Here is a 24,399-nt window from a genome sequence, read left to right on the forward strand (position 1 = left end):
TCTACAATGACCCACATTCAATCGATCTAATTTCCAGATTAAGCACCTTAGGGCTCAGACAAACAGTGAATGGTCCCATGCACACAGCCTACCACACCCTAGATCTCTTATTTACAAATTCTGCCAATGTAAAGCTTGACCCACCTCTGCCTGTTCTCTGGTCTGACCACTACCTGTTGAAATTTGATATACAGATCATATCTACCTGCCAAAAAGACTCTGTAACAGAACCAATATGGGGTAGGCCCTGGAATAAAATAAATCTGGAATCTTTTTCCTCACATTTTATGACTCCCCCGCTTTCTATTCCTAACCACCCTAATGATGCAGCCAATCTGCTAGAAGTTGCTATCTGTCAGGCCCTTGACAAAATTGCCCCAAAGAAAAAAGTTAAACGTTTTCACAAATCCTCACCCTGGTTCACTCCTGATTTAAAAATAGACAAATTAGCGGCCAGGAAGGCCGAACATAAATGGAGATACTCAAAAAGCCTCACTGATCGAAACGATTATATATTTTTACATAGGCGTTATCTAGATCACATTGCCTCGTCAATTTTTTTTTACCTGGGGAAAGAATTAATAAAGCCCCCAACTCCCATAAAGAATTGTTTAAGATTCTGAAAGAATTTACAAATCCTGCATCTATTTCGCCCCCACAACTAACTTCACAAGAGTGGGTTGACTACCTTCTTTGTAGCTAACCGCTTAACTGTTGCGGCAATTCCGCCGCAGTGCAGTGGTTAAGCGCAGTGGGTGGGGCCGTGACGGCCGTTGGCCATCAGAAGCAGCGAAGGAGATAACATTGATAGTATCTACAGCCAGTTTACCCACACTACCACTCAATCGGCAATTCAGAGGCTAGATGACAATTGCTCTTTGATGTCTTCTACCCTTAATGAATTCTCTGAATTCACGCTGGAAGAAGTCACCCTGGCACATAAGAGGATGGAATCAGGTTCTCCCACTGACCCACTTTCCTCTCAGGTTCTATCAAAAATCAATCTAGCTGTAATTCCCAGCTTAACTAGACTTTTTAACCTATCGTTACTACATTCCTCAGTACCTGCTTAGGTGGAGGAGGCTATAGTTAGACCCATCCTATAGAAGCCCACCTCAGTTCCTGAACTGCCAAACAATTATCAACCAATCTCTCTTCTTTCCCTGTACGGTAAGGTCCTGGTGTCACTGATAAACGGGCAATTAATCAAACACCTGGAACATAATAGTGTTAGATCCTTCTCGGTCAGGATTTCGGGCCTTCCATAGTACCTAAACGGCCCTACTAGAAGTGGTGAATAGCATTAGACTCTCTCTGGACAACCGAAAATCCGCCATCTTGGTCCTTTTGGATCTGTCGGCCGCCTTCAACACCATCTCCCACTCCATCCTTTTGGAGCGCCTGCAGGAGGAGGGTGTCAGAGGCCCGCATTGGCTTGGTTCAGGTGTTACTTGAGTGATTGAACTTCCAGAGTTCAAATCTGTGCTTTTCCCTCCAAGAGCCAATCCATCAACAGGGGTGTCCCCCAGGGATCCATTTTGAGCCATACGCTCTTCAACTTATATGTATCCCATCTGGCCAAATTTATCAAGGCACACGGCTTCGACACACTGTAGTACGCCGATGATATGCAGTTGTTAATTACTCTCGGACCTTACGTTGCTGATACTAAACATAGATTCAGGCAATGCATCCTGGATATAAACACCTGGATGTTAACTAACAACCTCCAGATAAATGCAAATAAAACGGAAATTGTTCTTTTTGGTAATGCCCAGGTGCTATGGACAAACGATTGGTGGCATTCTACCTTGGGTACTTGCCCCCTTCTGAAGGTAACAGCCCGCAACCTTGACGTAATGATTGACAATCAACTTTTCATGTGTAACCATGTCAATCATGTAGTCCGTACCTGGTACGGGCTAATGCATGCCCTCCGCAAAATCTTTAAATGGGTCCCACTAATTTCCCGTATGCCATTGATCCAGGGCTTAATCATCAGCCGTCTGGATTATGGGAACGCTCTATTCGCGTCCATAAACAAAGAACTCCTAACTAAGCTCCAGGTTCTGCAGAATACAGCTGCCAGACTGGTTTTAAACCTTCCTCCTCGCTCTCCCTCTGCACCCAGCTTGAAGGCTCTCAATTGGCTGCAAGTCAAGAAGCGGATTCATTTTAAAATCTGCTGTCTTGTCCATAAAACTCTCAATGGACATGGTCCTCATTACTTGGCTATTTTAATCTACCTTCTCTTTCCAGTCATCCTTCTTGTCTGTTTCTGAGTCGCGGCAAAAGCGCTATGAGACCTCGGGTGATTTATGCGCTCAACAAGAACCAGTACATAGACATAGACATAGCGGTACACAATCATTAGAGCTGCTGTTCCCTCCATGATTCTTTCGGAATGAGGCCAGATCAGAATTGACACACACACACACACACTAGATGCTTACTGTCAGTAGAAGCTTAGATTTGCTTCCTTTCAAGCTGAGTCAAATTGCTTTCCTACACAGGTGTTTCTGGAAGAGCCCCCTTGTTACGTGTTGAATGGTATGTTCCAAAAAATAAAATATGGACTGGGTACACATGACGGGAATGTGTTTTCTTTATGGAGAAGGGGGCCACGATCGCTTCTAAACGATAATAAAAAAAGCCACAATGTACCACCGCTCACCTCAATTGACTCTGGGTCAGCAGGGAACATAGATGCAAGTTCCAGAAAGTCATGAGGACAAGTAGAGAGTGATTGCCATCCCCTACGTGCTTCTTTAGTACTGAACATGGCATGGATTGGCAGCTGACGGACTTAATAGGCCGTTAAGACACTTCTTGGCATCTTTCACATAAAGTCAAACAGAGCCGGGGCTTGAGTTGCCCAGTCCAACAAGGAAGCCACTGTTCTCAATCCCTAGATTTTAGAATATGTGCATTTCTGAGAGCGGGCCAAGTGCCAGGGCCTGTTTCATTCATGACAGTCGTGATTCTATGAAACTGCACAGCACAGAGCGATTATTGCCTTGACTGACCAATGCCAGTGCAACATTTTCACCAACTAACCCATACAAAATTACTTTTGTACTTACTGATCGACTTGCGCAAACATGATATTTTTTCTCTGTTTCGCGTATTGCAAACACTTATTTTGCACTGATTAAGTTTTACAGTTATTGATGTAGAATTGGCCTCTAAGTGTACCCATTCTACTCCCAGGCCTGCAGACCCATCCTCACTTTTGCATGACATCGGTGAAGGTTGGACAAGGGACAGGAACCTTTGAAGGCTTATCTTGATGGTTCTATTCTGCGTTTGGAACGCCTAAAGAGGTCACAGGACATGTTACCCTGCTCCAGACAGAGCAGTTCTTGGCAAAATCCAAAATGGATGACTGAGGCGAAATGGTGAGGGTGGGTAGGCCTAGTGGTATTTTACTGCATCCTTAAGGTAAAAGAGGTGGGGGGTGCCCGACGGGTTTCATACATGGGTGCTAGAACACCCCAAGGAGAAATAGGGCCCCCTCTCATGAGGTGCAGATTGGAGCTGTGCTTCTGTAGAGCCGCAGACACTTTAAAATGGCAGTTTCACAGTGGAATACCCTGCTAAATCAGTTTACATTGATTTAAGGCTGACAAGGAATGATTACGAGTAAAATAAAGTGCCGCAATAATGCAGCTAAATTTAAATTTTTGTGCCGCTAAATTTGCAAATCTATGCCGCAATATCCTGGGGGGTCTGGTTAATGACTCTCAGAAAGGAGAACACTGAAGGATTGCAGGCCAGGGAGGTGTAACCTCCTTCCTGCAGGAACCCACTTCGGCATTGGCCCCAAAAGGCAGGCTTCAAAGGTGAAGCTGCCTTTGAAGAGCCGATGTGGGACGCCAAGGGGGAGGGCTGTCTCATTGTTTGGGTATACAGGCTGGCACAGGAACCACAGAGAGCAAACCAGTGCCAAACTGGCTTTCTCAGGGGTGGTCATGGGAGGTCTGTACACCAGGAAAGAGGTCTCGCCATCTTGGGAGTGGGCAAAATGTTGCATCCTGGGATGCGAGATGCCACACTCCACAGGAAGTGGTCACCAGGTCTAAGGGAACCTGGTAGCCTATTGGCTACCAACTCCATTCTGCCCTGACTGTACTTTTCGAGCATAAAGGGGGCACCTCTGGCACCTAGACCTCATATCTCGACCGACTCAGAATAAGGAATGCCCAGCTTAACCAAGGGACCAGCATAGAGAGGCTGCACCAATGAGGGCTGCACCTGGTGCTAGTGAAGAGGGAGACTCTGCCTGCCGTGTCCCGGTCAAGTCTTCCGAGTCCAGTCAAGCCAAGAGAGCTTCAAGGGTCAGCAGACTGGCCTCCTGTTAACTGCACGGGGACACAACAGTTAAAGAAGCCTTCTGGGGCAAGTTGGTCGACCAAAGTCTTCAAGTCGCTACCACCACTGCAGTGCAGCACTGATGACCACAGAGTTGCACCCAAGTTCTCTGAGCCCAGATTTCTGTCAGAGGGTTACTGGGATCCTTGGAAGGTATGTTATCGACCCAGACAGCATTGACCTGTGACCATAACAAGGGGCATCTGAACGTCGGCCAAACCAGAGAGGGCTTTGTAGGACGTTGACCCTGCCCTGCAACCAGGACGTCCTCACTATCTTTGTGGACTGAGGAATCCCTGCAGGAAGAACCCTTCGACCGTGTCGCATCCACAGCATCATTAGAGCATCTTTAGCATCCTTCATCACTTTTATCATGACCATTCCATAGGAATCCATTGCAACATTGATAAAGTGTCTGGGATTGTTGAAGGACTGCTACTCCTGTGAAGGTAACTGTTCTTGAGGACCTTGATGGTTCTGCCTACAAGCCTCATGGCGTAGTTGGTCACCCCAAGTACATCTGACCGACCACATTGACACTTGCCTACGTTTTCTTTGAAAAAGTTTCTACGTGTCCACTTTGTTGACTTTGCCAAGGCGTGCTCACTGTTGAGTGAAATTGCACCGATTTATTATTGCTTGTAAAATATATATCTCCGGAACCCTCTGGTGAATCTTTTTCGTTCTAGTGTCTTAATTCTTATAAAGAAATAACCTATTTTTATAAATTGTTGTTGGATTTTTTTGTGTTGTGTCGATTTCTTTTTGAATTGTTTTATTGCGGTTTAAATGCTTAACACTCTGTGTTCCACTGTGAATTGCTCCTAAGTGCCACAGCTACCCAGGATTGAGCTAAGGGTTTGACAGAAGAAACCCAGCAGTCCTAAAGGAGTTGGCAAGTGTATTAGACGATGAGGTTTGACTACCACTCCATATAATAAGCTCCATTTTCTCACAGTTCAGAGCAGAACATTTGGCGGGGTGCTACTCTCTGTACTTCCTTTTTCCCAAGAAGGATGGAGGTCTGCATCCTGTTACAGAAGTTTTGAAATTGTACCTCCACTCTTGCTGTCCCTGGCTCAGATTTTTCTGGTGCTGGGAGCAGAAGACGGGTAGATGTTCCACAGTTACTAGGACGCGTATTTCCAAATACTGATCATTTGGTTGCACAGGAGGGACCTGCGCTCAGTGTTAGGGTCCATTCTATATACAGTTTGCTATCCTCCTGTTTGGACTCCCACCAGCTCCTCGGGTCTTCACAAGTTGATAGCAGCATTTGTGGCTCATCTCAGAAGGTCAGGGATCTCTATGTTCTCATACCTGGAAGACTGCCAGAGATGGTGTTGCATTCCCTGCAGGCAACAGTGTTACTGTTGGACTTGAACTTTTCAATCAATATGCCCAAAATCACACCTAGAGCCCTCTCAGTGCTTCCTGTTCACAGGAGCTGTACTGGACACAACATCTATAGAGCTTTCCCTCCTCAAAGGCTCCTAGACATTTGGGATATGATTCAATTGTTTTGGGTCGGGAGCTAGAGTTTCAGTCCTGATGGTTCTTTGCATGTTAGGTCTACTGGCTTCCATCCTCCTCCTTATCACATATGCACAATGGCACGTGAGGGCTCTCTAGTGGTACTTTCGCAGCACAGGGTAGATCTTTCTGACACCATTGTAATCGCCAGCGTATCTGCAGTGAATCTAGCATGGTGGTGAATAGATAATTACCTATCCGATGCAGTGGGTTGCTCATCTGGAGGAGCTGGAGTTTAGAGACTTCTGGTCTCCAAATGAGCATGTTTTGCATATTAAACTGCTGAACTGAGGGTGATTTGGCTGGTTCTTTAAGCCTTCCTCTCTTCCCTCTGTGATCAGTCTGTCCAGATTTTAAAGCCCAATATAACCTCAATGTGGCCCATTAACAAGCAGGGAGGATTGAATCATCATATGCCCTGTGAAGAAGCGCTGAGACTCTGGACGTGGGCAGACCAGCATGCCATCTGGCTAATCTCCAACCATCTGGCTAGCTCCCTCCATACCAGGGCTGACAGCCTCAGTTTCATCTTGCCAACCACAAATAGTGTCTCTATCTGGAGGTGGTACAGCACATCTTTGCCTAGTGGGGCACACTAAGCTGGATCACTTTGCCACCAATGACACTGTGCATTGTCTGTAGTTCTCTGATCTCTAGTATCTGCTGCACGGAGTCTCAGGGGACGTGTTTCGTTTGAGGTGGAACTTTCCACTTCACCACTTGTTTCCTCCTGTACCCTTGATTCCTCATGTTCTAAGGAAGGCTCACCAGGCCCATGTCATCTTTATCGCCCTGGGAATAGCTGAGAAGGATGTGGTATGAAGAGCTCCTGTGTCTTTCCTGATGTTCCACTCTTTGTTTATCATCTCTGGGCAGACCTCCTCTCCCAGTCAGAGAGGCATGTGCTGCATCCCAACCTCCAGAGTCTACACCCTCATACCTGGACATTGGACGGAAATTAACAACATGAGCTCCTTCCATCTGTCACTAGAGGTGGTTAAAGTAATACTGTCAGTTTGTTGCCCCTCCATCAAGAAGATCTACTCTGAAACGTTGAATAGATGTGATGTGTTGCTTGGTTCTGTTTGTCTGCAGTCCTTTGCTTTGCTCTCTTGCTGGCCCAGCAGTGCTGTGCAGTGGGCACCATCAAAGGCTATAGATGAAGCCTTGTTTGCATTTCTGTGCCTTCCAGATCAGCAGTACTTGTTCAAATTCCTGATTATGGTGAGATTTTCGAAGGGACTGACAAAAACAATTACTGCCAACTCAATGTGGTATGCCCCAATGAAAATGTAACCTTGTTTTGACCTTTTTACATGGAGTCCCTTCAAAGGTGTCACTTAAGGTTGTTTACTTTCAAAACGGCTTTTCTTGTGGCTTTAACTTGGGAGGATTATCTGTGTATTGTAGGCACTGAGTGTCCATTTGGCCTCACGTGCTTCTTCTCAGACACGTTGGACCTCAGAACTAAAGCATCTTTCCTTCCTGCAGAAGTGATTCCTTTCCTTCCTTTTAATCTTCACCTCATCTCACTTAGAAGTATTCGAGATTACACTGCTTGTACCCCAGAAGGGTGGTTTGTTTTTTACATCGACTACACCAAAGATATCAGGTCGGACAAACAACTCTTTCTGTGGAATAAAGTCAGCAAGAAATGCAGGGGCTTTATCCCTTTGGATAAACATGTGCTTACAGATGTGCTACTCCCTTGTTAAGAAGGAACTGCTGCAAGGAATTTTGGCCAGTTTCACCAGTGCAAAGTTTTCAATCATAGCAGTAGCTGGGACTGTTCCAGTGGCTGATATCTGTTGTACAGCTACACAGGCTTCCTTTCACTGTTTTGTTAAGCATTATTATTACGATTTAGAGGTGAGAATGCTGCGCGTAGAAGTAGCCATCAGAAAAATAAGTTTTATATCTTTGGTACTGACATTTCTGGTAGATACCCTGTCTACCTGCAGAGGCTTCACCGATCTTACCTTCCTCCTCATTCTGACATGGTCATAGTTGACATTAAAAGGGCCTGAGTCTAAATTGCTGCACCCCCCTGCCACACCTATTGTCGTTTCCATCTCTGTCTCTCAGGCACTGAAAAAATTGACTCAGTACTGACTTCAGTACACTGGGATGGGTGCTTCATGGCTACATTTTTTTGTAAAACATTTTTTATTTAGAAAAAACAAACATCAGCATTAGCATGGCAGTACGGAGAGAGCATTATGATAAGCAACAGTGGTATAGTAGATGAAATCACAAAATACAATCATACCTGATGGAAGGCCTAGGGCGACGAGGGGTCATCCAGTGTAGGGGCCAAGGGAGGCAGACATATTTCCCCACAATAGAAGTTCCACCGGCCCCATACACTGGACCATTTTTTGGGACATCCACGTGCTACATACACAGTCTTTTCGCTAAACATTGCCCAGTCCAAGTCTTTTTCCCATTCCTGCACCGTAGGCGGGACCTGAGCCCCCCACCGCTGGGCCATATTCCTCTTGGCCGGCATTAGCCCCAGTGTTACTGACTGCATAGAGTAAACTTTCAAATCAGTCGAGGAGACACCGACGGGCCTCCACACGAGCTGCACTGACAGGAAAGTATTGATGTCATGGATGTCGCGCCTGTAGGGCTAAATCTGTGCACATTCCCAAACTATGTGAAAGAAGGTCCCCAGCTGGTCACATCCCTGCCTGCAGGCACCCTCCTCAACCCTTTCCATTCTTACCAGTTGGAGCCCTGTTACATAAATATGGTGGAGATGTTTTAGTTGGACCAGGCGAAGGCGGGCTGGTATTGCAACGACTCTGGGGGAAGAGACCGCCTCCTGCCATTCCTCATCATCCATTTCTATGCCATCTCTAGTCCACTTCTCTCGGAGGGTCAGGAGAGGGTCCGAGAGATTGTTGACCAACTTTTTGTTTTTCAGGGAGATAGTGCTGTTGGGGAGATGGCCGTCCAGCACTCTATCCTCCAGTGGGGAAGATTCCAGCAGTGTGGTCCCAGGCTGTAAGTGTGTGTGAAGTGCGTGTCGAACCTGTGTATATTGGAAGCGCTCTGATTCGGCCATTTTATATTGTTGCTGCAGTGCTGCAAAAGACTTAATATCAGATTTGTCCCACAAATCCCTTATACTTGCAATACCTATGAGATCCCATTTGTCGAATCCTTTACTCCTCCACAGGTCACCCAGTTGCTCGGAATCCCATAATGGCGTTGCGAGTGTTAGCTTTCGTCTCCAGCCTAGGCGAGCGGTAGCTGCGTGCCAGATGTTTACTGCATGCTTAGTGGGGCCTGTAAGGGGACAGCTCTGGGGCCTAGAGTAAATGGCTCTACTGAAGGTTCCTCCAGGGAGGAGCCACCTATCCATGTTGTAGCACGGGTCGAAAGGCTGGGCATAGGTGCAGTGGTTAATGGAGGACAGGTGAGAGGTCCAATAATACAATTTGATATCTGGGAGGCTAATGCCTCCGTCATACCAATTCGGGGAAAGTTTGCCAAGAGCAATGCGAGGCTTACCATTCCATAGTAGGTCCAGTTGGAGACTTTCGACCTCTCCGAAATATGACGCGGGTATAGAGTTCTGAAGGGCATACAGAAACCGGGAAAGGGACATCATTTTAAAAAGGGCAGCCTTACCTAGCAGGGAAAGGGGAAGTGACTTCCACCTGGTGATATCCTTGCACAGCTGGATTAGCGGGAGCTGGAGATTACAGGAATAGCGAAGAGAAGGATCCAAATAAAGGAAGATTCCCAAATATGTAAACCCTTCGGTACAAGTTTGTCGTGGGCACCTGCAAAGCGGGATCGGAGGCTCGCCTGCCACTACGAACAGGAGGGATATGTTCCAGTTTATGGAATAACTGGAGTATCGTCCAAAGATCGTGGAGAAATCCAAAACCACTATCGAGGATCTCCTAGGAGAGGACAAATAGAGAAGGATATCGTCCGCGTAAAGGGAAATCCGGTCTTCCCATTCAGAAGACCAGCGCATACCCCTAATCATTAGATCTTGACATATCCAAGCTGCCAGCGGCTCCAACGCTAGGGCAAACCGCAATGGGGACAGGGAGCAGCCTTGGCGGGTCCCTCTGCCCAGCCCGAAGGCAGCCGACTTCTTGTTATTAACCACTACTTGGGCCATAGGTTGGGAATATAGTAACTGCACTCATTGAATGAACTTGGGAACAAACCCCAGCTTCTCCAAAACCGCCCATAGTTACAGCCACTCAATGGTGTCAAAGGCCATGGCTGCGTCCAAAGAGACTATGACTGCCGGTTCCAATATAGAAACTGACCTGCCCAAGACCCCGTGGACCCTGCATAGGTTCAGTGCTGTGTTACGCTGCGGTATGAAACCGGATTGGTCCGGGTGGACTAAAGTCCCGATCACTGTCAAGAGGCGAGTAGCAAGGAGCTTAGCCAGGATCTTGGGCTCCGCATTTAACAGGGATATCGGTCGGTAAGAACCACATTTAGTCCTGGGCTTCCCTTCCTTGTGAATACTAACTATAGTGGCAGGGCGCTGGTCTTATGGCTATGGATCTATAGACTTTCTACCAACACATCTGGTCTAAACGATAATATACCCTGGAACACGACCAGACAGAGATGATCTATCCTGCACGATTTCGGGAATAATACAGTATGCGGCTACTCACACCGCACTAGTCCTAGTAACAATCCCATGGTGAGACTAACCGCGCCTGGGACATTTGTAATACCCTGTCGGTCTGTCAAGTGATAAGCATGCAAGATCCCTATGCGTGTATAAACATTCGTTTAAACTTCCGTACAAGAGTAATACTGTGTCACCCGAAAGAATGATCAATAAAGCTTAAAGTGTGACATACACTTGTTTTTTTCTACCACCTTTTTTTCTACCACCTTACTGCAGAATCACAACTAGTGTATTGTGCCCCGACCCCTAAAAAACACTGCAAACAATGTTAAGTTATATGCATGCAAGATCCCCATGCGTGTTTGAACATTCGTTTAAGTTACCGCACAAGAGTAATACTGTGTCACCTAATGATCAATAAAGTTCTTAGTGTGACATTCTCTAGTTTTTTCTACCAGCTCCCTTACTGCAGAATCACAACTAGTGCATTGTGCCCCGATCCCTAGGAAACACTGCAATCGCGCCTTTCGAGTCGCGGTCTCCTGACTAAGGACCACGCGCTCTGATAGGCTAATGCTGATCAAATCGCACGACACCCTTTAAAATACACGGAAGTGCGGCGCGCACTATCCTCGGGATGTCGTACAGTTTGGATAGGTATCGTACGGACCACTGCAAACTGACAAGTAAGTTCAGCGGGGGGATATGCCAAAAAACGGGGTCCACACCTCGCTATTCCGAGGTGTGCGAGTGCTGTTCTTTAACGGCAAAATAATGCTCGAGCATACTTAAAAACGCTAGAAAAATCTGTCTTTCTGTTCACAGAACGCTCCTATGCGGCCCCCGACTGACATCCTTGGGGTACTTTTTCCAATAGAAACCAGTAAGTCCGCCGTTAAGTGTGCTCAATAATCATACCTGCAAATGCATTAGTGAAGGATACCTCTGCCACTTCGCCCTATTTTTGCATGATTGTGTGCACATATGTCTGTTGATGTTATGCGCACATTGACTGAATATAGTCAAATAGCATCCGTAAAAATCCCTACGTTGTACGCTAGACATCCACCAACTGAATGTGATCACTCACATAGTGGGGCATGTACGATAACTAAAAAAAAACACCCAGCTGGGTCACACGTAGCACATCAAATGGTGTGACACAGCATGCACTTTTGAATGTATTTTTTGCATGATAGATTAAACAAGCATTTGCAATGCAATAGGTATCGCATTAGGAAAGTTTGAGCTATTGGTATTGAAAATGGCACATGTTTTATTCATGTGTTGGTTTCAAAAGTAGCGAAATTAATAGCTTTGTCATTTACAATGCCAATAGTTATAATTTTTGCAAATGTGACACCTATAGCATTTGTAATGCAATATGTGTTGTATTTACGTGACTTATATGTATTGATATTACAAATAACAATGGCTTTTAATTTTTTTATTAATTAATACTTAAATAAAAGTTATTGTAATTTATAATGGCAATAGCTTAAACTTTTGTAAATAACTTATGAAGATTATGTTCAGTGTATTTTATTGTGACGAAAATCCAAGAACAGAAGTGAAATATTAACATCTTTTTGTGGCATTTGTAATAAAGCTTGAAACATTGAGAGAACATATTTGAACCAGTTGTTGTTGAATGGTTGCACAGATTGATGCTGTGATGATGCTGAGTGATGTTGTGGTGGCGACAAGTGTTGCTGTGGTGCCCCTGAGTGATGCTGTGGTGCCCCTGAGTGATGCTGTGGTGGTGCTGAGTGATACTGTGGTGATGCAATAGATAGATTGAGGGCGATAGAGTGAGGGCCATAGATAGAGTGAGGGCGGTAGATAGATAGAGTGAGGGCGGTAGATAGAGTGAGGGCGGTAGATAGAGTGAGGGCGGTAGATAGATAGAGTTAGGGCGGTAGATAGATAGAGTGAGGGCGGTAGAGTGATGATAGATAGATAGAGTGAGTGAGGGCGATAGAAAGATCAAGTGAGGGCGATAGATAGATAGAGTGGGGAGAGGGAAGATGGAGGAGAGAGGGGGGGAAGAGAGGGAGGGGTGAGAGGGTTTGGAGAGTGAGGGGAGAGTGAGGAGAGGGGAGAGTGAAAAGGGGAGAGGGAAGAGTGAGGAGAGAGGGAGTGGAGAGAGGGGGAGTGAGGAGAGAGGGGGAGAGGAGAGTGAGGAGAGAGGGGAGAGTAAGGAGAGAGGGGAGGGGAGAGCGGGAGAGGGGAGATAGGGAGGGTAGAGGAGAGAGAGAGGAGAGAGGTGAGAGGAGAGGGGAGAGTGAGGAGAGAGGGGGGAGGTAGAGAGGAGAAGAGTGAGGAGAGAGAGGAGAGTGGTGAAAGGGGAGATTGGTGACGGGGAGAGTGATGAGAGAGGATAGAGTGTTGAGAGAGGAGAGAGTGGGGGAGTGAGGATAGTGATGAGAGGGGAGAGGTAGAGAAGAGAGGGGAAAGGGAGGAGAGAGGAGAGTAAGGAAAGGAGAGTGAGGAGAGGAGAGTGAGGAGAGGGGAGAGAGGGAGGTGAGAGGGAGAAGGGAGAGAGGGAGGGGAGAGAGGGAGGGGAGAGTGGAGGGAGGGGAGAGTGGAGGGAGGGGAGAGTGGAGGGAGGGGAGAGTAGAGGGAGGGGAGAGTAGAGGGAGGGGAGAGTAGAGGGAGGGGAGAGTGGTGAGAGGGGAGAGTGGTGAGAGGGGAGAGTGGTGAGAGGGGAGAGTGAGGAGAGAGTGGTGAGAGAGGGAGTGGAGAGTGGTGTGAGAGGAGAAAGTGGGGAGAGTGAGGATAGTGAGGAGAGGGGAAATTGAGATTAGAGGGAGAGTGGTGAGAGATGGGAGAAGGGAGAGTGGGAAGAGTGAGGAGAGGGGAGAGTGAGGAGAGGGGAGAGTGAGGATAGGGGAGAGTGGTGAGAGAGGAGAGAGTGGTGAGAGAGGAGAGAGTGGTGAGAGGAGAGAGTGGTGAGAGAGGAGAGAGTGGGGCGAGAGGAGAGAGTGGGGCGAGAGGAGAGAGTGGGGCGAGTGAGGATAGTGAGGAGAGGGGGATAGTGAGGAGAGGGGATATTGAGGAGAGGTAGAGAGGAGAAGAGAGGGGAGAGGTAGGGGAGAGAGGAGGCGAGAGGATAGTGGTGAGAGGAGAGTGGTGAGAGGGGAGAGTGGTGGGAGGGGGAGGGGACAGAGCGGAGAGTGGTGAGAGGGGAGAGAGGAGGAGAGATGGGAGAGAGGAGGAGAGAGGGGAGAGAGGGGGAGAGAGGGGGAGAGAGGAGGAGAGAGGGGTGAGTGGTGATAGTGGTGAGAGGAGAGTGGTGAGAGGGGAGAGTGGTGAGAGGGGAGGTTGAGGAGAGAGAGGGGAGAGGGACGAGAGGAGAGAGGTAAGAGGTTAGAGGTAGGAGAAGAGAGGTGAGAGAATAAGGGAGGGGAGAGAGGTGAGAGAATAAGGGAGGGGAGAGAGGAGAGTGAGTAGAGGGGAGAGTGAGGAGAGGGTTGAGTGAGGAGAGGGGAGAGTGAGGAGAGGGGAGATGGAGGGTAGAGAGGAGAGTGAGGAGAGAGGTGAAAGAGAGGGAGGGGAGAGAGGGATTGGAGAGAGGGGAGGGGAGAGTGAAAAGAGGGGAGATGGAGGAGAGGAGAGATGGAGGGAAGAGCGAGGAGAGAGGGGAGAGTGAGTATAGAGGGAGTGGAGAGAGGAGGGGAGAGGGGGAGTGAAGATAGAGGGGGGAGGGGATAGTGAGGCGAGAGGGGAGAGTTAGGAGAGGGAAGAGGGGAGGGGAGAGCTGGGGTCCCGTTTGTAATTTTAAAATAAAAACGTGCCAAAATGTTTAAAAACTGCAATTGGTGATTAAGTGTGCTTTGTGCGCACGTACAAATGTAGATGGGGAAATATAAGCAAAATAAGACACAGCAATGTGGGTTCCAAGATAGGATGTTAGCATTTTCTTTTCAAAGCCACGCCCGCTTCTTGTTTACACAGATTTCATGCTGTTTGTTAGAAGATGGAAATAAAATTGCACCTTAAAACTGCAAAATAATATGATTTGCTGCATTTAATTTGTTTACAAATTAAACACTAATAGGGCGTTTCTAACCATGACATTATTCAGTTTGCCCTTCTCCATGCCAATAGTAGAATGTTTACTATAGTTAGGCAGTGCAACAAAGGATTTTAAGACCGCATAGGGAGTTAGCGCAGTAGCATTTACAAACCGCTTTTCTGAGGTGAAGTTTATTGTGCAGTATTTGCACACTGCATCGGGAGCACTGGAACCAAATCTAATTGTTTTTTTTTTTTTTAAAAAGCATTTTCACTACGCATTAAGGCCAGGGATCGAGAATTAACGCAGAAGCATTTGAAAAAAAAGCAAGCTCCCATTTTCAGACTGCATCGGGGCTAATCGCTTTTCACACGTGAAGTTTGGAAAAAGCATTCACGAGGGTTAGCACTGAAGCATTTAGCATATAAAATAAGCAAGCACCCAAAATGGAAAGTTCAAAACCGAATTCTTAAGACCAATAGGAAGGAGCATGTTTACTGTACTTACCCAGTGCACTAGGAGCATGTTTACTGTACTTATGAAGTGCAACAAAGCATTTTCAGACCTCATCGGGGGATGGGGTAGCGTTTTTCTCACATAAAGTTATATGTTCTAGATGTTAACACCGCATTCATTAGGAGAACAGAAATGAAACCGAAATAGCACTTTCACACCGAAACCAGAAAAGCATGATTCACTGCACTTCATTTGTTCACAAATTAAACACTAATAAGGGCGTTTCTAACCATGACATTATTCAGTCTGCCATTCTCCATGCCAACAATAGAATGTGTACTATAGTTAGGCAGTGCAACAAAGGATTTAAGACCGCTTCGGGAGTTAGCGCAATAGCATTTAATAAACACTTTTCTGACGTGAAGTTTATTGTTCAGTATTTGCACACCGCATCAGAGAACTCGATCAAATTATGTCAGAATTGCGGAATTATGTGCTCAAGTCAACGCAGCGGTTTAAGTGTATTGAAAACACGTAAATGAACCTGTTTTTGCGTTTTTTACCTACTTGCAGTCTCTGGGAGAAAGCAAACTCACCGCTGCAGCCCGGCTTCAACAGGAAGCCAGGCAACCTTTGTTGGGACGGGGGCGGGGCCGGACTGGCAACCGGAGCTTCCCAGGAGGCAGGCTGCAGTGGCTGGCGCATGGCTCCGGTGCAGAGAGGAGAGCCCTGCGTGCAGCCGGTGTCCGCCCGGGAAGCCAAGGAGCGGAGTGCCGGTGTCCCTGTGCCCGTATTACGTCGGAGTGAGCAGCCCCGGAGCGGGACGAGTAGAAGTCCGGGTGAGTGGTGCTCCGTGCTTGCGTGTCTGTGTGTATGCAGGGGGGAGGGAAGGGGGGAGGGGGGGCAGCGTGTGCGTGTGTGTGTGTGTGTGTGTGTGTGCGCGCACGCGCGCCTGTGTATGCGTGCATGCAGAGGGGTGGGGGCTGGCTGTGTGCGAGCAGGGGCTGTGAGTTGATCTGCGCAAGCGCGGGTCAGACGCGCGCTCCCGCGGTGAAAACTGCGAGCTCGTAACAGATTGCTGTCCTCATTCCCAGCATTCTCAATAACGGGCCACAATAGGTCTGAAGCAGACACCTTCAATGCTCACGCATTGAGGGTAGGTCTGCTCGACCTAAAAACCACGGAGACATTAAGCATATAGCATGGAACAAGATACTGTACCACAACTGGAAAACCTTTGCACCATCATTATGCTTTGTTTTATTGTTTCAGATTACGCTTATATGGAAGTTCATAATATAGCTAAACCGTTAGTACACGGTCTAGCACACTGGTGAGTCAGGGACGGTTGCACCTTAGCGCATGCAGACCCCCCGGCTCATTGCTCTTGGTCCTGACGAAAACCAACAATTCACACACGGTTGAAAAATGGTGACCATCTTTTCACTCAGAATCTGATACTCCTTGGTCAAATTACACCAATAGTAGTATCCCACTTGTTTTTATTAGTGTAATACTGACTCCACAATAAAGTTTGTAGGGAGGACACGTATTACACTTTTTAATCTTCACCACTACACTTATTTCACAAAAAAACCAGCTCCGCTGCAGTTGCAGGCGTTGTAGCACACCTGAGTGGCACTCGGTCACTCAGGTGGACCCCGATGATGAAGCATGTCACCGACCAGGACGGTGAGTGAGGCGTTTATTAAAAAAGAAAGAACTCTCTTTTCTCGCAATCCTCGTTCTCCGTGCTAGGACTTCCTGTCCTGGGAACACTTCTTCTATTTGTTATTATTTAATAGCAAAACGCTCGCTTGTCTCGAGTCCTCGTACATGGCTCTCGGGAACGGGGCCAATTTGTCTGGTTTCAGCTTGTACAACTCGATCGGTAGCCCATTTGGGCCAGTGACTTCACCCGGCTTGAGCGACCGTATCGCCACCGCTATTTCATCGTTAGACATGTCGCTGTCCATGAGGTCGCGGTCAACCTCCGACAGTTTGGTTAGAGTAATGTCGGTAAGCATCATGCGGGAATCATCTATAGGGTATGGGTCTACTGAGGTGTAAACAACCCTAAAATGGGGCCGCAAAACAGTTCACAATAGCTTGCGGATCTGACAGGGAGTTGCCCTCTGAGTTCAGGTACTAATCTGCTTGCCCATTCTTTCTTATCCAACCAAGCCAGGAGTTTCCCGGCCTGGTCGCCCACCTCATACAGTCGTCCCTGAACCGCTCTACCTATGACCTTTGCTTGGTCCATCGATAGTTTCCTGTAATCTTGTTGTTTGAGCTTGAGAAGGTGGAGCTTATCGGGCGTGACGTCCACTTCTAAATCTGTTTCCAGTCTCCCCACCTCTGCCTCCAGTGCCACCAACTCTTTGCGCTGTTCCTTCTTTTTCCCAGAAATTAAAGAAAGGGCCTGGCCCCGTATCACTGTCTTAAACGCTTCCCATAGCACCTGAGGGGATTCCACCAAGCCATCATTTTCATTAAAATAATTATTGATGGCCGTAAGGAGTACTCGCCGAATATGGGGATCACGCAAATACCATGGATTGATGGGGGCCACCCGTCCCACCTGGTGGTGACCAAACGTCAACTGAACAAATGAACACAGAAAAGTCTCCACCCAACGATGAATAAGAAAGATGCCTAAAAGGGAATTCAAAATACAGTCTCCCTCCCAGGAGGCAAAACAGTCAAAGGACATCAATACATTCATTATTAAGTATTTCTCTTAAGGCAGAATGGATATGTTCCCTGTAAAATTCGAAAACAAAGGCCAAACGGATGGCAGAATACCTACTAATAATAAGTCAAAGACCAAAAAATAACAGCAATAAATATATGACAAAAGGCAACATCCAAATTGGTTTAACAAAAAACACAAGTATGTGGTAAGATCCGCCAGGTTCTTTAGTTGGTGAGATCGGTGCCCATTCTGCCATCCGTTTGGCCTTTGTTTTCGAATTTCACAGGGAACATATCATTCTGCCTTAAGAGAAATTCTTAATAATTTGAAAATTCTGTGAATGTATTGATTCTATGTGGTGTGCCGCCTTTATTTATTTTTGTAAATTGGGATTGTTTGATAGGATCCATTTGGGTCAGGATGTGTGTCCTAGTATGAGTGTGGAATATATGCTGATTGCTTGCCTGTGTTCTTGAATGAATGAGTGTGGGGAATGCATTATTATGTTGATACTATTTTGTGTCTAATGCTCTGTGTATTGTATATATGAATATTCATTAAACATTTATATTCCTGGATTCATTCCACACAATAATTGTCCTTTGACTGTTTTGCCTCCTGGGAGGGAGACTGTATTTTGAATGACCTTTTAGGCATCTTTCTTATTCATCGTTGGGTGGAGACTTTTCTGTGTTCATTTGTTGCTTTATTCCCCTGCGTCTCCACCTTTATCAATTATCAGGGGCCCCCTTGTTGTATTGGAAGTCAAACGTCAACTGAAGCCACACTGGCGCATTATCTGAGATGCCCCTAGCTGGGTGTTTAACCTCCCAGACATGAGGAATTTGGGATGCGGGTAAGAGAAAATAGTACATTTTGGATAGACTCCCATGAGCCCCGCTTCATGGCTAGATTGATGTCACTGTGGCTTCTCTTCTGGTGCCAGATTGGAAACAGTGCCCGGTGCCAATGAAAGAGAATTCAGGATTTTTTTCCAGATCCAATCTTACGCTTACAGTTATTCAACACATGAGGACTCTGATGGTAGATGGAGTACCCACCAGTAAGATCATTACTAAAGGCAATTTACTTTTTCTTCTGATGAATGTTTGAAGATTCCTCACATTTAGAATAACTCCAGGCACCAGAATGGAACTAGGGTATATTACAGTTATGCTCCGCATACTGATAGGTGACAGATTTGCGGGACTTCCTTCTGCCTAAACATGACGGAATGGATCGCATATATGCACCACACCAGTGCATTGATGTCAGTTATTTTCTTTCTATGCTCTTTGATGCAGAATGGAGGTTCACCGTCAACTTTGTTCTTCTTTCGATGACTTCACATTTAACTCTGTGTGCCAGGGAAATCTCCGCCGTGAACTATTGGAATTCAAGTCAAGATGCAAGGGCAGGAGGTGAATTTCATTACAAACCTGCATAATTTGTGTCTTTGTTGCTTGGTCTCTAATATGATGCAATACGAATCCAAAGGTGAGCTTGACTGAGGCAAAACCCTACGTCGTTGAGCATAAGGTGAAGTTGTGGTCAAAGCTTAAGTCCCTCTGCAGGGTGTGGGCTGCTCACAATCCTGTTCGAGGAGACGGTTCTAAGTAAAGTCCCTTTCCCACACAACATTTTCAGGTAAATCGAAGAAGCGCCATAAGCGTAAGAATGCTAAGTGTGACTAGACCCCATCCAGGCACTCAAAATTGGACTAGAAGATGCAAAGGCATCAGTCGAAAGATTGTACCACATTAACATCTTCTGAATTAAACCTGGTCCCACAACTGGTGCTGATATGCCCTGAATTTCCCAGGCAAACGAACTCCTGACAACAAATAGCAGCCTTAAAGGAGGCCATGCTTCCACCTCGCTCTCAGGTCCCTCAGTTGGAAGTCTGCCAGCAGTTCTTTTCCTCTGTCACAGTTAAAGCAGTACAGAATATTTGTCAGGACATTGATGATGATTATGCAGACTCCCTGCTGCCTATATTGATGATGGGCTGTACCTGACTTTTTACAATGCCAGTGGACTGGATACATGTCTAGTGACCAAGCTAATCTTAAAGTTGTCTATTGTTGAAACTAAGGCAAATGTATTATTAGTAACTGTGGTCTTTCAACCAGATGTAATTTCTTTTGAGTCTCTATTGCCATTCAATGAGGCTCTTACAGATACTCTCATGGCCCATTGGTCCAGGTTGTGCTCGGGCGCTTTGGTAAGTTCACATGTGGCCAGGTGACATACACAGACCTCTGGTGATCATATTTTTTTACAAGACACCATACACATGAAAGCCTGGTGGTATAGGCATCAACAAATAAAGTTACTTCTATATCCTTTCCAACCAGTGATAAGCTAGAAAATCGAAATTGATTGATGCCTTTGGAAGTAGAGTGTTCTGTATGGATAGTATTGCCTTAAGGTAATTTAACAGTGTCCCTTTTAGTCAGGTACACCCCATGCTCTATGAGACCTGGCTCAAATGATATATGATGACTAGGACAGTGCAAAGTAGGTCTTACGTGCTGGCTTGGACACCACATAGTATGTTGGCAGAGTTATTGTCACAAGTGCAATAGTTGCCATTGAACGGGTGCTAGCTTCAAAGGTAGTAAAGGGTGATATTAGTGCTACTTCCTTGTACTGACGCATGACTGATTCCTCTGGCCTATGCCATAGCTCAGCCACTAATTGTCTTTCTGCATTTTCAAACTTTTGACAAATTCAATGTGCACTCCCTAACTCAACTTATGTTTGCACTGGACCCAGGATACTTGCCTGTGTCCCTTGACTCCATTAAATACTAATGGAGTACTCCCAGAATGCGTCGGGTCACCTGGAACCAGTGCAGTAAGGACAACAGTTGTTCCTGACATACCTCTTCAAAATCACCTAAAGAGGCAGAAGACTCTAAACATCCATCAAATGAATCATCAAAGTTTTCAAACAAATGTAGGATTAAGACCCTCTCAAACAATACACCAGAGAGAAAGACAACAGATTTATAAAGACAAAATCTTTTTTATATATTTCTTTACAAAATCAGCATAGTCAATTAAGTATTCAACAATAGACGGTTGTTTAATAGGAAGTGCAGAAAAAGTGCTCATGTGTAAAGTAGATGAGGAAAAAGAAAATATCAAAAAAGAAAATAATCGAAAATCAAAGTACCATAATCATAAACAACAATGGTTGGATTTGTTTTGAAATGACTGAACCACTGTTAGGCCTTTTTACAACACTATTATTATTATATGACCATCTCGCAGAATGATGCTGTTTGTTTTAAAATGCACCATCCAACTTTCAAAAGGTCCAGCATAAAGTATTCCAGTTAAAACGATAATAAATGTCAATGTTTCGACCAGTCTTAGGTGTTGAGGGTAGTCATTGGGAGACTGCAGTGGGACATATGCGCTTCCACGACTGCCTCTCCTACCTCAAGTTCAGAGGAAAGTCCGGACCGATGCAGCCCAGCTCATCTTGATAGACCACTTATGGGCCAGAAGAGTATGTACTCAGAGCATCTTTCCTTCAGTCAGGCTACCACTTTGTAAGGACCTTCTGCTCAGCCGTAGGAATAGTATCCTTCAGCAAGTCTCTGTAACCTACACCTTCTAGTGGTTAGATTTGCCGGCCACAATTAAATGTGTTCGATCTGCCAGCTGCAGTATTTGTTGTTATCGTTGCAGCCCCATGCCCTTCGATGAAGTCCTCAGTTCTGGGAGAAATTCATTTCTTCATGTGGCCCTCCTCGCACCTGCACTCTATAGGCCAAATATCGGTTGTTTTATTGTTTGTTCTACTATTGTCAGAGCAAGGTCTTGATGGGGGCTTGGTTATGACCCTTTCTGCCTTTTTGTATTTACCTCATCAACTCTTTCTATTAAACTCATCTGTTGTGATGTGTGTTTTTCAAGAGCCTGTCTCACATTTCGCCTGAAGCGGTTCATGCCACAATGTAATTTGAATTTAGTGTTGACATTTCTTATGTGCACACCCTTTGAGCCTAAAAACATGGCGACTGCAGGTGCTCACTGCGACTATTGAAGCTGAAAACAGTTTTCCTCATTTTCATCATCTCTGCATGCTGCATGAGTTAACATCAGGCTCTCTTGGTGCAACTACTTTCAGACATTTTCTTCCTGGATATATTGATGCTAAGGATCCAGAAAGCCTTCTTGCCCAAAGTTGTAACACATTTTCAATTGGTCAATCTGTTACTCTTCTGACATTTTTTGGGCTACATCACCCTTTGAAGGAGAAGCGGCTCCATTGGCCTAGCCGTAAATGTGCTTTAAGTTTATACATTGACCACACAAAAGTACATTGTGCGAGTGTTCAGCCCTTTTTGGTGTTCTCTGATGCAAAAGGACCATGTCAATATGGAGAGACCTTTGCGTCACAGTCTGCTATGAGCTAACGAAGAAGGAACCTGAAGACCTGTCGGCTCATTCCAACAGTGCCAAGGCTTCTACAAAGGTATTGGCAAGGTAGTTGCCGTTATGAACATCTGCCAGGTTGCAATGTGGGTATCGGTGCACATGTTCATGAAACACTACTGCCTTGACAGTTAGGGCCAATGGGAAAGCCATTATACTCATTAGACCCTCAACATTTGGGAATTACTGCTGAGTTATCCATTTTAGAGGAAGGGAAACTGCGGTTATAGAGTATCCAATAGAAGAACATGTTACTTACTGTTGGTAACACGCTTTGCGGCGGATAGTCTAATCTAACCGGAGATCTTTCACTGCCCTTCCACTGTCACGTACCTTAAGGTGAATTCCTGAACATCATAATTAGATTCCAAGTTCGATTTTAGCACATGATCACCTGCAATTTGTTTGAGTACACTGCATTCTAGGATGCAGAAGTCAAGACTGTGAAAATGACTTTAGCATCCGGGTTGGCACTTATGTGCAGCTCCACTATGCCAATTCCGTGGCAATGCAAAGTCAGCACTGAACCACATGGTGCCATCTATCGGCGCACACGAGCATTGATCTAACTTCTCTATATCGATCTTGTGCATAGAGTATTGGACAAGTGAGGAATCTTCAGTTAGATAGAGTATCCAGCAGAAAGAGTTAGTGAAATAAGAGCTTGGATTTTCTTTATCCTATTGCTGACTCTATTTGTTGTGTTGTAAATACATTTAGAAGAAAGTAATTTTGAACACTGTTATGTAAACCAGAGTTCATAAAGTACACCTGAATTACCACCTCCAATTTTTACAAAAATTGAGTTAATGAAAATGTATGTTCTGTTTGTGTTAATGGTGTATGTTATCATTGTTTATTGAATCTTCTTTCAGATTGTTGAATCATGCAGAGTTGGAATGTGTAAACCAGACCCCCGGATCTACCAACTTTGCTTGGACCGCCTTGGTGTACATTCAAATGAAGCTATCTTTTTAGATGATGTGGGACAAAATCTAAAAGCTGCTGCCCAACTTGGCATTACTACAGTGAAGGTACAGAGCTAGCGAGTGTTGTCGCAAAGGCAGCGTCCATGTATATAATAGAACTCGAATTTAAAATATATTTATTTGCGCTGTATTTTTTTTTTTTATTAAACGTCCAGGTAAATATTATTTCCTCTTTGTTGATGTTGGGTAATGACCTTGAAGGTTAAATACATTAGATTGTGCGGAGAGCCCGAATTGAATACAGAGCCTATTCTGGCACTGGGTCAAAAACAATTTTGGGGTCCCAAAATTATGAAGTGATGCATCTCTGATGATCATAATGCTTTATATATAGTCCTTTTCCTTGGGTTTTGGGGTGATTCTCAGGTCATGCATGAGCATTCCTTTTTAAGACTCTTTAAAACTAGACTTTCAATAAATAAATATAGCTCGTGTCAAATGGCATCATTAATCCATAGACCTGTCGTATTTTAGAGGATTATTTTACTTTGTTTTTCTTTAAACTTTGTATTGTTTTTGTTGCTTGTTAATTTAGTTTCCTCTCCTCTTCCTAGAACTAGATCAGCACAAAAATGTGGCTTAATTTTCATATTTCTCACCAACTAAGAAGTGCTCTTTCCCAAAGAGTGAGCTGTTGGTCTTCTTGGTCTGCTCTGGATATTTGCAGGGTTGTGTGCTGATAGTAGCCGACGGATACTTTATTTCTGAGCTTCAGTGTAGATAAGAATGTTTTGTGACCACAATAGCTTTCCAGCAGATTGTGGCAGGAGATCAAGGAGGTTACAAACTCTAATTCCAGTCTGTTTATCCCTTGCGTATTGACAGATCTCCCCTGCAAACGGTGGCAGCCAGTATATTCAGGATTTCTGGTTCTAAATGGTATTGTTCCAAGTGTGGAGTTGATACAGCTACCCCTAGTGCAGTGGATGTATGTTTTTAAGCAAAGAGACATTAATTATTGGTAATATTTCTTGATAATCTGTCTACATGGTGATGTTTTGAAAATAGGTGGATTTTCCAGAAAGATCTCTTAAGGAGTTACAAGAACACTTGGGTTTCCCATTGCAAGGATTTATCCCAAACACTCGCATGGTGAGAAAAACAATGGAAATCCCTAAGGAGTCCCTGAAGAAGTACCTTGAAAAACATTTGGCAAGTGATATATCAGGTATTTCAGACTTGTACAGAGTTTAAGTTAAAATGTGTGTTTCGCATCAACTGTCTAAAATTACATTTTGACCAAAGTAACGTAATCTGAACACGCA

General features: G+C 45.4%; 1 protein-coding gene across 8 annotated transcripts in view; it reads left to right on the plus strand.

Moving 5' to 3' along the window:
• Positions 1-24,399, plus strand: part of ACAD10 (acyl-CoA dehydrogenase family member 10) — a 627,389-nt gene that overhangs the window by 193,951 nt on the left and 409,039 nt on the right. For all 8 annotated transcript variants that reach the window (XM_086943061.1, XM_086943062.1, XM_086943065.1 and 5 more), the window contains 2 exons: positions 23,021-23,179; positions 24,143-24,302. In XM_086943061.1, coding sequence (XP_086799187.1) covers positions 23,021-23,179; positions 24,143-24,302 — 319 coding nt within the window. The remainder of the gene's footprint in view (positions 1-23,020; positions 23,180-24,142; positions 24,303-24,399) is intronic.

The sequence above is a fragment of the Lissotriton vulgaris genome, chromosome 11 (genome assembly GCF_964263255.1).
Source record: "Lissotriton vulgaris chromosome 11, aLisVul1.2, whole genome shotgun sequence".
Lineage (NCBI taxonomy): Eukaryota > Metazoa > Chordata > Amphibia > Caudata > Salamandridae > Lissotriton > Lissotriton vulgaris.